At 41.1% G+C, this 13,757-nt stretch overlaps 1 protein-coding gene across 1 annotated transcript in view; it reads left to right on the forward strand.

The window, feature by feature from the left end:
* Positions 1-13,757, forward strand: part of LOC103130352 (putative ferric-chelate reductase 1) — a 23,893-nt gene that overhangs the window by 4,160 nt on the left and 5,976 nt on the right. The window contains exons 4-6 of the mRNA XM_016665850.1: positions 3,393-3,500; positions 9,171-9,283; positions 9,378-9,464. Of these exons, the coding sequence (XP_016521336.1) occupies positions 3,393-3,500; positions 9,171-9,283; positions 9,378-9,464 (308 nt within the window). The remainder of the gene's footprint in view (positions 1-3,392; positions 3,501-9,170; positions 9,284-9,377; positions 9,465-13,757) is intronic.

The raw sequence follows: 13,757 nt of genomic DNA on the forward strand, positions 1-13,757 counted from the left end.
CAGGTAGAACAAACTGATGTATTTTCTGTTTGCTGAGGGGATCTCAAGTGACTCTATAGAGGATCCCATTTTCAATCTTGACTCTCCCACTGCTTAATGATCACCATAGCTCCTATGTCGAGTCCTGTTCTTTCACCTCTGGATGGACGTCTCTCTCGGATAATGAATGGCAAGATTTTGGAAACATCAGGGTCAAGCTTTTGGGCATGTTGTAATTCATCCAAAGTGAACACAGGGAGGGAATCTTGCCCTGGTACACCCAAATCTTGGACAGACTGAATTAGTGCCACCGCACGAGTCTCAGCAACCAAATCCCACTGGTCATGCATCTCCAGAAGAGCCTTGACTGCGTCACACTGGAATGGTTGGGAACTACAATGGGGTTCTTGACTGCCACAAGATGGTTTCTTCACTTTTCGCCTCTGGACCTTTAGATGAAAAGCGTCCTGGACCCCATCTTGGCTAATGCTATCAGCCTCGATAAGGAGATGAGAGTAACCCTCAGTGATGATCCTATGGCTGACAGTTGTTGCAAATGGATCCCTACTGAGTGCGTCAGCCACTGTGTTCTTGGACCCAGGTATGTGTTTCAGATCAAAAGAGAAGGGTGCCAGCTTCGCAACCCAACGCTGCTCACAAGCATCAAGTTTTGGCTTTGTCATGATGTAGGTGAGCGGATTGTTATCAGTCCACACTGTGAATGTTTGACCTCTTAACCAATGACTGAACTTCTCACATATACTCCATTTCAAAGCCAAAAATTCAAACCTGTGAGTGGGGTATTTCTTTTGAGAGTTACTCAGCATCTTGCTGGCAAATGCAATGGGGCGAGCTTTCTCTTCTCCAGCTGGAACTTGAGACAAGACAGCTCCAAGTCCATCCAGTGAAGCATCAATAGACAAAATCAGAGGCTGTGAGAAATCTGGGTGTGCAAGAACAACACAATTCAACAGCTTTTCTTTGAGACTTAAAAAGGCTGTTTCACATCCCTCTGTCCAGTCAGATGGTCTCAGTTTCCTGTAAGAACCAGCAGTTGTTGTTGTTTTGGTTTTGCCCTTCCTCTTCTGTCCAGCAGTTAGAGCAAACAGGGGCTTGGCCACAGATGAACAACTCGGAATGAAATGTTGGTAATAAAACACCATACCAAGGAAGGACTTTATCCTCTTGACTGAAGGAGTGCATCCATCATCCTCCATCAGGTCAGCTGTTGTCATCCTTGTAATGACTTCAACCTTCCCAGGGTCGACAGACACTCCATGGCCATCTATAATGTGTCCCAGAAATTTCACTGATGATCTCATAAAGTGACATTTCTTGGGACTCAACTTAAGATTGTGCAGGCGAAGGCGTTGGAACACAACCTCTAACCTCTCCAGAGACTCTTTTTCACTTGAAGCAAAAACAAGGAGATCGTCCAGGTAGCATAACAAACTGCTAAAGTTCAGATCTCCAAATATGCTGAGCATCATCCTCATGAAAGAGGCAGGGCTGTTACACAGGCCTTGGGGCATTCTATTATATTCGTACAACCCCATAGGAGTTGTGAATGCTGTGTATTTCTTCTCCTCCTCCGCCATAGGAATGTTGTAAAATCCTGACGTCAAATCCATAGTGCTGAAATAAGTGTTGCCTCCAAGAGCGGCTAAGCAGTTGGACTGGTGTGGAAGTGGGTGCGCGTCTTTGAATGTCCTTGCATTTAACCACCTGAAGTCTGTGCATATCCTCAGACTGCCATCCTTCTTCCAGACCAGCACAAGAGGAGAGGCATATTCACTCACAGATTTCTTTATTATCTCCTGTTCTTCAGGGACACATCTGCCAACTTGCCGTTTCTTTTCAGCATAATGGCCTTGTCTGACAGGTTGGCGACTTTTAAAGGGACCCACCTATCTCCCCATAAAGGAGTGATAATGCGAGCAACCATGATGTTACGTGGCATTGACTTAGATGACGTTGGTTCGGTGATTACAGCACTCCCTGGAGACATGGGGATGTTATGTGACAGCTTACCCCACACCAGATGTTCAGTCCTTGCCAGCAGGGTGACTGACTGTTGTAGTTTGACTGTGCCCACCTTCTCTGGGAGTTCTTCACCTCTCCACCGAGAAGTGCTTGCCATCATATCGAGAAACTGCTCACATTCTGGGAGAAGACCGGGACTGGACACTAGACACCAATAATTATTGGTTATTTTCAGCTGATGCATGAGGAATCTTATGACATTTGTGCCAATGATTAAATCGTGCCTTTGGCCTGGCACTACTAACACAGGGACAACACAGGTCTCGCCATACAGTTTCATTTCCACCTCATACATGCAGCGGGGTTTGCTGAGCGTCCCTCCACAACCAATGAGAACAATTTCTTGAGAGAGGGGGACAGGTTCAGAAAGTGAGTTCTGACTCAGCATCATTTGTTCCACCTTCTCACTCAGTGTGCAGGCCATGGAGCCTGAGTCAAGCAACCCCTGTAGCTGAAACTTGTCTAGAGTCAAAGGTGTATAAAACAGTTAATCAAATGGCTCAACTCGCTTTGTGTTTTGAGCTATCACCCAGCACCAAGTGGTGCTGCTGCACATGCCTTTTCAAATTCCTGTCATTATTATTGAGGGTTTTTTCTTTTGAGCCCACTCCAGCCCTCATCCCATGCAGGCCAGCTAGTTTAAATGCTGGGGGTCTTATGGCTGAAGTCACTAATTTAATGATTTTGATATGTCTTCCTTTTCTGGTATTAATTATTCATTTTTTGTGTTCATGTTATATGTTTGTTGACAATGATACAAATCGGATCAAAGACGCAGTATTTCGACACGATGATTCAGCCATTGACCGTGTACTGTGTTGCTTTTTAAAAGTGAAAATTTTAGCAATAAGATATTTTATGAAACTTTGTTATACATCTCTTGTTTGTTGTAAATTTTATGACCTTTGACTATCTTATGTCTTGAAGTAAGAGATGTATAAGAAATAAGAGAATAATTAAGTCAATTATTCTTGACTTAATGTAATGTTCTGATAGTTGATTCTATGTTGCATGACTTTGTGTTTTTGTGTTTTTTTTATGATGTAAAGCACTTTGAAATGCCTTGCTGCTGCAATCAAAACAAATTGATTGATTGATTGAGAAGCCAACTGGGTCAAAATCAAATTCCTCAACCTGACCCCTATCATGGTCAAAGGACTATCAATGCACTACAAATGGCCACACCATGTTATCAATGCCAATATGAAGATCAGTAATTACTGAAAATATAGTCTGAGTTTCTCTATAAATTGCGTAACCCAAATCTTCATAAAACTCTTATATTTTACATGGGGCTTTACATTTCTGTACAGAGTATTAACAATTCCTCAAGGAACTGTCCTCACTGGAGGCTCTGCTGTGTCCAACAGGGATCATCATGAAGCACCAGAATGATTATAGCAGCAGCCAAAGGATGGCGCTGACATCTTCTGCTGTGGTCCAAAGAGATGGGAAGCAGCAGATGATCAGAGCCCATGGTGAGTCCTCCTCAGGTCCTCGGTCCATCCTACAGTCTGTCCTCTGGTCTCTTGAGTCAGGACCCATCCTCGTTTTTCATCAGTTTGACCCTCTGAGCTCATGAAGGCGTTATTGAGTTTCCCAGGCAACTAAGAACATCGATTAGAAGTAATTTATTGACAGTGCAATAATTATTCTCAACCAAACTTAATAACATTTAGCTTTAGCATGCTAAGTGTTTTACTCGATGCACAAATTGTTGATATTATGATTCTATGAATGTGTTTTATTGTTTAAAAGTCAAAGGAATATTTCCACCTTGATAGACTAAATAGTTTCATCTTATTTTTTCCTACCAAACAAAAAAAGTCTCAGAATAATCAATATAGCCCCATAAAAGCAAAAATATGAATTTTTGCTGGTCTTTGTTAAACAACCAAATTTGTTATTCTACTGTTAACCTAATTAATTTATTTGACTTTTGCTCAGTTAAGTTTCTTATGCATAGATTGTAAATGGTTTTTATTATAGTTTATCTTGCTTTTCATGTCTCCTTATTTCTTTTATTCCTTATATAATTAGTGGAGATGTTTAGGTATTTTTGCTTTATTCATTCTAATTCTTACGAATGCTCAAAATCTTTGTCTTGGAACAAAATATAATATACACTAGAATAGTTTAGTAGTGAATTTATTATGTTGTTTTTTTTGTTGCACCTGTGACAGAAAATATTATAATGCTAATATTTGTTTATGTTTTAATAACAGTAGAATTTGAATGTATAAATCAGGCATAAACCACTATCAGGTTTTGTTTAGATCTACATCCTTAAGAAAATAAAAAAGCTATGGTGATTTTTTTAGATAAATTATCTTTTACAGTGCCAGTAATTCCAGAATTAATACAAATAATAAAGATTTTGTGGGAAAGTATTCTGATTTAGTGATGTAATTATATTAGGTGTGTTACCACACACCTAATATAATTACAGATTTAGAAGTTACACAGAAAACTACAGAATTTAAGAACTGTGAGCTGCACTGAAGTAAATAAAAGAGAGAAGTTCAAATACATGCTGAGAGTGAAACTCCTTCCTAAAGGTGAAAATATATCAGATTTAAAAAGAAAATAAAAACGGGAGACTGTAGATAATATTGGAAATTGTGCCCCCTTCACTTCCGGAGTGGAGTGGTCCCATTTCCAAATATGGTATGAGACTGCCCCGCCCCTTCCTGTTTCCCTGAGCCAGGTGTGCTTGGTTTCTGAGAGCCAGCTGCTATATTCCTGTTAGTTTGCTTTAGCGCCTGTAAAGTTACCAGCAGCTCCATTAGCCGCTGTAAAATATACACAAATATGAGTAAAACAAGTTTCTCTTTGGTTTATTTTAGCTTGTTAAATAACTACAAACTAAATATGTTAGTTACCGAACAAAAGTTTGAATGAAAAGTTTAGTTTTTCTGTTCATATAATTACTAAGTGGATGCTTGTAGAGTGTTGGCTTTAGAGGAGACAATAGATTTAATTTTGTTAGCTGATGCGTTATTATTTTGAAAATGGATGCAGTATGTGTTACTGTAGGAAGGTGTAGGAAGAAAGACCAAATAAACACTCCAAGGTTTCCCACAACTCAGCAGCCCGAATCGGGCTGCATGGGACACCAGAATCACAACCGAGCCTGCAGGGGGTCCTCCCCACCTAACAGCTACTCGACCTGGCGCTCCAACCGGATGCTGCCAACAGCTCCAGCAGCATTGATGTTCACCCTCTGGTCCAAAGAGCCAAGACACTGCAGGTCATTTGTCATGGAGGCGATGGGGGGCGCAGGGCATGCGCAGTCCCATTACGGCACATTTCCATGCAGCGTTGCAGGAAGAACAGACCGCAGCCTGTGGCAGGCAGCCGCACTGGTAGAAGATTTAAACTGGGATCACACTCAGCATAGTCCATGGGCCAGACCTTTTTTTTTTTGCCTATTTCAGGGTGGCACAGTCTATCAATATTTTTTGAAAAGATACATGTCTCTAGTTAATATTTTTGGTATGATAGCCCTTCCAAAATGGTAGCTGAGTCATAGTTATCAGCTAATGAAGTAAACAACCCCTTTGGAAAAATTCTGGTTTTTGAGACTGGTGTATGTCTGGTTTAGGCTCCTGGTATGGGCATTTGTCAAAGGCCTACATTACAGTGTTTGGTATCATCTTATAGTGGCATTGTTTGTCAAACCAAACATCCAATAAAAGTTCCACCAAGCCACTACTAAGACACTGGGGTCAAGTTTTTCGACACAGGCAAAAGAAGGTTCAATGTCCAAACTTGTTGGTTGTTTCTTGATGATTTATTTTCCTGTTTTTTGAACACAATTACAGAGTTCAAACTTTCCTTTGTTCTCTACCTCTCTTGCTCTGGTAAACACCATATAGGCCCCAAACCCAAATGCCTGCTGGTCCTTTACCAGGCACCTACATTTATACAAAGTGGACTGACCCACATTACTTCCTGTTTAAACATAGAAAAATAAATAAAAAATACAAAATAAAAAAATAAAGTCAGCAATAATTAACCTACAAATAAACTATGTAAATCATACAAAAACAGAAATTTAAGAATAAACTAACAAAATTCAAATTGATAAAGGAATAAAGGAAAAAATAGCTCCAACACATCTTAAAGGGTTCACACTGTCTCGGTCTCAGGCGCTGAGAATCGGGATTTTATTTCAAGACCAGTCAAGACCGCAACTGTGGAAATATCACTAAACTTACAGCATACTGTCCAGTTTATTTGTTAACATCTTTGTTTTAAGTAGATGCAAAACATACCAGATTAAAATCCAAGCAATAACGTGACTTACCAATTACGTGTTTCTGTTACTTCCCCCTCCCCACCTTTACTCGCACGCGGAGCTCCAGACATGCGCAGTGGTTTCCTCTGAGCGGCAGAAGATGTCTGTCTGATCGTCAGTAATATAATAGCGCTGCATAAACCATAAGACATCCGATGGCCACAGCTATGGACCCACCGTTTCACAGACGGTGGGGAACGTCTAACTTTTTTCGTCACTTAGAAAAGAAGCTCAAAGAAGGTTAGCTCCATTGACGTGATGTTAGCAAAGCTAGCTGTACAGAGACACATAAGCATTTGTGATGAGAAACAGTTGTCACTCACTGCGCTGAATTATTGTGTGGAGGTGTTGACTGACTGCAGTGTTTTTCAACCACTGTGCTGCGGCACACTGGTGCACCATGAGTGATCGTCAGGTGTGCCGTGGAAATTATCCAATTTCACCTCCCGTATTTTCCGGACTACAAGCTGCTACTTCTTTCCTACACTTTGAACATGCGGCTTTTCTGTGGATATTTCTTCAACCACCAGGGGGCTCTTTAGCAGGAAGTGAATCATTGGAAGTCAAAATTGGAAATCAAAGAAGAACGCGCTAATTTTCATTTAGAACAAGTGTAGTTGAGTTAATTTTATTTTATTTTTTTGGATGAACCTTCTCAAAACACCCTTTTGTTGAATTTACATGATTGTTGTCGCCTTTNTTGACGTGATGTTAGCAAAGCTAGCTGTACAGAGACACATAAGCATTTGTGATGAAAAACAGTTGTCACTCACTGCGCTGAATTATTTTGTGGAGGTGTTGACTAACTGCAGTGTTTTTCAACCACTGCTCCGCGGCACACTAGTGTACCGTGAGTGATCGTCAGGTGTGCCGTGGAAATTATCCAATTTCACCTCCCATATTTTCCGGACTATAAACTGCTACTTTTTTCCTACACTTTGAACATGCGGCTTTTCTGTGGATATTTCTTCTACCACCAGGGGGCTCTTTAGCAGGAAGTGAATCATTGGAAGTCAAAATTGGAAATCAAAGAAGAACGCCCTAATTTTCATTTAGAACAACCACATGCTAGCAGCAGGAACGACGGAGAAATGTTTTCAAACTCATGATGCAGCTTCTAAGTTGAGGAGTATCGATCTGACAGAACAGGAGGGAAATAAAGCCGCTGCACGTAAACTCGGCGTGAACAAAACGGATTAGGAGACGGAGACCTGCGTCCTTAATATATCCAGCAGTTATTAGGATGCAGCCCTCTGCTGCCCTCTGCTGGGTCCTTATGGGAAACCGAGAGCGGCAGAGATGCCAGCGGCCTTTAGGCCGGTGTGGCTGATATATGCAAGTTTCTGTAAGTTTCCAGGGGGGGAAGGTTAAAAAAATGTGAAGGTACGGTTTATAGCATGGTGCGCTCATAGTCCGGAAAATACGGCAATTGGTCTTAAAAGATTTTTTGAAAACGAATTAATTATCTGCAAATGATGTCATCTTTGAGTGTCTCTGCTGTGTAGTAGTGACTAGCGGCGTAATCATGTAATTTTTTTTACCACTAGATGGCAGTAGGTACAGAGCATTTCACATTAAAACAAGAGAATTACTACATTCATGCATCACACCACAGTGTTGTGGCTGTTCAGGTGTTCAGGTGTATTTCTGAAGTGGACATGTTAAGTGCAATTTGAAATAAGAAATGTAAAATATAATAAAAATACATTTTTGTGTTTATTTGATTTCTATTCAAGACACTTTGATAATAATGACTATATATGTAATATAGGCGGCTGCAGAGTATCTTTGTTTACATTTTTGGTTGGTGGTGTGCCTCATGATTTTTTCAATTAAAACAATGTACATTGGCTAATAAAAGGTTGAAAAACACTGGACTAGTGTCCAAAAGTCTGCAAAATAGTGATGTGAAATTCACGAACGATCTGATTCTTCTGAACGGCTCTTTACTAAGAAGATCGGACTGGAACCTCACTGAGAGCCATTCTTTGTTCTTGTAATGCTCTGGTACTCTGCAGTAGCTATCATTATGTTATTTAATTATACACAATGATATTTATTTAATTAGCAAATAAATAAATCACAAGAACGAAAGAGCACAGAGAGCATGCACATTGTTCTTTGTTTTCGTTCAAAGTGGCAGCTATAATGATTGCCATGGTGTCAGACTGCCTGGCTTCATGTAGCTGTGGAGAGGGTGAGAACAGTCATGGTGAGCTCCTTGTGCTTCGTTACTTCTTGCTTGTTTCTCCTTGGTCAGTGTTCATAGTTGAGTGTTATTTACTATCAGGACGTTGACTTAATTGCTATGTTTAATGGTGCAGAGAGTGGTGGTTTCTGACATGAGCATTATTAGCAAACACACAGGGTGTTACCTATTTAGGGATGGCAAGAGACCTCTGCGGATTGTGGCACAGAAATGGTATTGGTTAAATTTATTTCAGCTCTAAGTATTTAATATCTAGGTGTTTTTATCTAGGTGTTTTTATGGGAATGTGGATCTTTCAGATCAATTTGAGAAGTAATTTTGATCATATTTAACATTTTTTCATGTCATGTAGCGCGGGGCGCTGGTCTTGGTCTTGACTAGGTCTCGGACCCTAAAAGTCTTGGTCTTGTCTCGGTCTCGGGTTAGGTGGTCTTGACTACAATCCTGCCATTTGCCATCGGATGGCCAATCGGGAGCCGTTGGCCATCAGACGGCCAATCAAGAGCCATTAGACATCGGACGGCCAATCGGGAGCCATTAGTTGTTGGCCATCGGACGGCCGATCAAGAGCCGTTGGCCATCGGACGGCCAATTGGGAGCTGTTAGCCGGTGGAGGCTAACCTGTCCTCTGTACTCCAGGTTGCCTGATGCTGCTCGCCTGGATGACCTTGTGTCCGGTGGGGATGATGGTGGCTCGGTACCTGAGAAGATCCAGTCAGGTCCAGATGTTTGGCAAAGATCTGTGGTTTGTGGTGAGTTTCCGTGTGCGGCTGGGTTCTGACCCACAGAGGCCCTCAAGGGACCTGGCACCATGCCATCTCCATGACAACATGGATATTCCCACAGATCCACGTCTCCGTGATGAGCTTCACCGTGGCAACCACCATCATCGCCTTCATCCTCGCCTTCTCATACCTTGGCGGCTGGGAATATGTAAGTGGAGTGTTACCTCCTGCTGGTTCTGATCCATTAGACCAGAACCAGTATTCTGACTATCAGTGCTACCTCGTCAGATTTTCCTACGATAGCACGGATAGATAGCTAAGTCTATCAGTCAGTGCTATGCGTACAAAACTCCTACCGTCATGTTTACAAACAGAAAACTACAGCGGGTTGTTAATGTTAAATATATTGGATAGCATTATTTGAGTGACTGAAGTTTTATTGGAATTAAAGACAAATACAGATCATCGCAACTCTTTTGCGCATTAATACGTTGTATGACAAACTTTATTAAATGCAGCCACAAAGTGTCGACCAAACTGCGCAGATCACTGAAATGACAGTATATGATTAATATACGCTAATATTACACCGCTATTACTCAGCTTCAATCCCACATAGTATCGTACCAACATCTATTTAGCAAAGTTTAATAATAATAAAAAAGGATGTAATTAAACAAAAATATTTTAAAATATAGGGAAAAAATAGCCACTTGTTTGATTAAAAATGGCGGTTAATCAAACAAGCTATTGTTTGATTAACCACCAAACAATAACTTGTTTACAGTAGATGGCAAACTAAAGCCATAAATATATTTACAAGCTGCTGTCATGTAGACTAAAAACATGAAGTAATACAGCAGTTTAATGAAAGCCAGGTATAAACTAAGTTAAATAAAACTTAAACTGCCATGAAATAAAACACATAAAATTAAACTTCCAGAGGTAGGATAAGAAATCTGCTGAGTCAGCAGATTGTGACATAGCATCAATGTGGCATCGCCACAAGGTAGGACGGATTTACGGGTAGCACAGACTACCAGAACCAGTGTTCTGATCCGTTATGGCTAGTGGGAGTTCTTCATGGTCTATTGTCCATGAAGGTCCAGGAGGTTCAGCTTGTTCTGTATGAACCAGGAAACAGAACTAGTTGCCGTAACAGGTCTGACTCTGGTTGGCGTCTCTTTGACTCCTTGGTGCCTTCCTCCCGCTGTGGCGCCTAATGAAGCCACTTCCTGACAGTTTCCCTGCAGTCAGTCAGCTTTGGGTCAAACTGCAGAGCAGCAGCTGAAACACACAAAGATAAGAGTGAGGAAGGCGCCGGTTAGAAACATGATAAACATTAGAAAAGTTCTGAAACACATTGAAATATTAAATAATGTACTGGTTATAGAACCAACACAAAGCGTATGGTTCCCCATGTACACTCAGTTAAATCAATTAGGACACACTAATGAATATTCATTAAAATTTATCTTAATGTTAGTTGACATATACAGTAACATTTCCCCATCAAGCTGCAGCGTAATGTAGCATTTATGATGCTGCACTCATCCTAAAATGAGGGAATCAATATTTAAAATAAAGTTCTGTGTATCAGTAAACCTAAAGATAAAACTCAGGGAGGATCAGGGTTGATTTAACACAGGCAGAAAAATAGAGCAAAAGGTGATTTGTGTTGTAGTTAGAAAAATGATTTACAGTTTACAGGATAAACTTCCATCCAATAACTGGTTCAATCTTCCATTAACCACAAACATTTCCAAATAAGTTGATTAAATTAATTCAAAATGCTGATAAAGATCCTGCACCAGTAGTAATAGTCCAGTTTAACCAGTTACCAACCCAAGAATCAACAGGTTTAGATCAGTGGTTCTTCTGCCACCTGGATTCAATCTGTGGTGATTAACAGCCTTCTGCAGGACTGATGGCTGCAGGAGGTCATGCAACCATCTGAATCAGCTGTTTGGGGTCAGAGGCACATCTAAGCATATCAGTAAGCACATCATAATAAAAAATGAAAAACAAGTGATTTGAAATGATTTAAAGCCCACCTGGAACAGCCAGCCTTACACTTCCACCACATGCTCTCCCAGACCAAACAATCAGTCTCGTCCTTCTTTCAAAAACTAAAATCCCACAAAATTTCACAGGATTTCATACTGAGGCCTAGAGCAGTGGGCAGGATAAAAAAAATACAAGAGGAGACATGACCTCAATTATTAAAAATATCTGGTTTGCCCCAAAATAACCAAGATTACTACAGGCACAAAACAATGCAGTTATTTTTCAATAAACACATTTAAGATCAAAGTCATGTTGCCAAACTTACCATAAAAGTGCTCAGAGTAGAATCCAATTCAGAACCCGGTTAGATTGCAAACAAGCCAGCAGCAAAGTGGCTGTTTGGTTGGGAAAAACCACTAGTGTTAATAGTGGGGGTGAACTCTTCCACTCCTTGTGGTAAGTTGTAGATGTTTTTGTGTCAATATATCACACACAAATAGTAGCTGCCACTAGCAGCCACTACANCTGCTGGGTCCTTATGGGAAACCGAGAGCGGCAGAGATACCAGCGGCCTGCAGCCCGGTGCGGCTGATATATGTAAGTTTCCAGGGGGGGGAGGTTAAAAAAATTTGAAGGTACGGTTTATAGCATGGTGCGCTCATAGTCCGGAAAATACGGTAATTGGTCTTAAAAGATTTTTTGAAAACGAATTAATTATCTGCAAATGATGCCATCTTTGAGTGTCTCTGCTGTAGTAGTGACTAGCGGCGTAATCATGTAATTTTATTACTACTAGATGGCAGTAGGTACAGAGCATTTTACATTAAAACAAGAGAATTAGTGATGCATGAATGTTGCTACATTCATGCATCACACCACAGTGTTGTGGCTGTTCAGGTGTATTTCTGAAGTGGACATATTAAGTGCAATTTGAAATAAGAAATGTAAAATATAATAATACATTTTTGTGTTTATTTGATTCCTATTCAAGAAACTTTGATAATAATGACTATATATGTAATATAGGCGGCTACAGAGTATCTTTGCTTACATTTTTGGTTGGTGGTGTGGCTCATGATTTTTTCAATTAAAACAATTACCTTGGCTAAAAAAAAGTTTGAAAAACACTGGACTAATGTCCAAAAGTCTGCAAAATAGTAATGTGAAATTCACGAACGATCCGATTCTTCTGAACGGCTCTTTACTAAGAAGATCGGACTGGAGCTTCACTGAGAGCCATTCTTTGTTCTTGTAATGCTCTGGTACTCTGCAGTAGCTATCATTATGTTATTTAATTATACACAATGATATTTATTTAATTAGCAAATAAATAAATCACAAGAACGAAAGAGCACGCAGAGCATGCACATTGTTCTCTGTTTTCGTTCAAAGTGGCAGCTGTAATGATTGCCATGGTGTCAGACTGCTTGGCTTCATGTAGCTGTGGAGAGGGTGAGAACAGTCATGGTGAGCTCCTTGTGCTTGGTTACTTCTTGCTTGTTTCTCCTTGGTCAGTGTTCATAGTTGAGCGTTATTTACTATCAGGACGTTGACTTAATTGCTATGTTTAATGGTGCAGAGAGTGGTGGTTTCTGACATGAGCATTATTGGCAAACACACAGGGTGTTATCTATTTAGGGATGGCAAGAGACCTCTGCGGATTGTGGCACAGAAATGGTATTGGTTAAATTTATTTCAGCTCTAAGTATTTAATATCTAGGTGTTTTTATGGGAATGTGGATCTTTCAGATCAATTTGAGAAGTAATTTTGATCATATTTAACATTTTTTCATGTCATGTAGCGTGGGGCACTGGTCTTGGTCTTGACTAGGTCTCGGACCCTAAAAGTCTTGGTCTTGTCTCGGGTTAGGTGGTCTTGACTACAATCCTGCCGTTGGCCATCGGACGGCCAATCGGGAGCCGTTGGCCATCGGACGGCCAATCGGGAGCCGTTGGCCATCGGACGGCCAATCGGGAGCCGTTGGCCATCGGATGGCCAATTGGGAGCTGTTAGCTGGTGGAGGCTAACCTGTCCTCTGTACTCCAGGTTGCCTGATGCTGCTCGCCTGGATGACCTTGTGTCCGGTGGGGATGATGGTGGCTCGGTACCTGAGAAGATCCAGTCAGGTCCAGATGTTTGGCAAAGATCTGTGGTTTGTGGTGAGTTTCCGTGTGCGGCTGGGTTCTGACCCACAGAGGCCCTCAAGGGACCTGGCACCATGCCATCTCCATGACAACATGGATGTTCCCACAGATCCACGTCTCCGTGATGAGCTTCACCGTGGCAACCACCATCATCGCCTTCATCCTCGCCTTCTCATACCTTGGCGGCTGGGAATATGTAAGTGGAGTGTTACCTCCTGCTGGTTCTGATCCATTAGACCAGAACCAGTATTCTGACTATCAGTGCTACCTCGTCAGATTTTCCTACGATAGCACGGATAGATAGCTAAGTCTATCAGTCAGTGCTGCGCATACAAAACTCCTACCGTCA

Source organism: Poecilia formosa, unplaced genomic scaffold (assembly GCF_000485575.1).
Source record: "Poecilia formosa unplaced genomic scaffold, Poecilia_formosa-5.1.2 Scaffold626, whole genome shotgun sequence".
In the NCBI taxonomy this organism is placed as follows: domain Eukaryota; kingdom Metazoa; phylum Chordata; class Actinopteri; order Cyprinodontiformes; family Poeciliidae; genus Poecilia; species Poecilia formosa.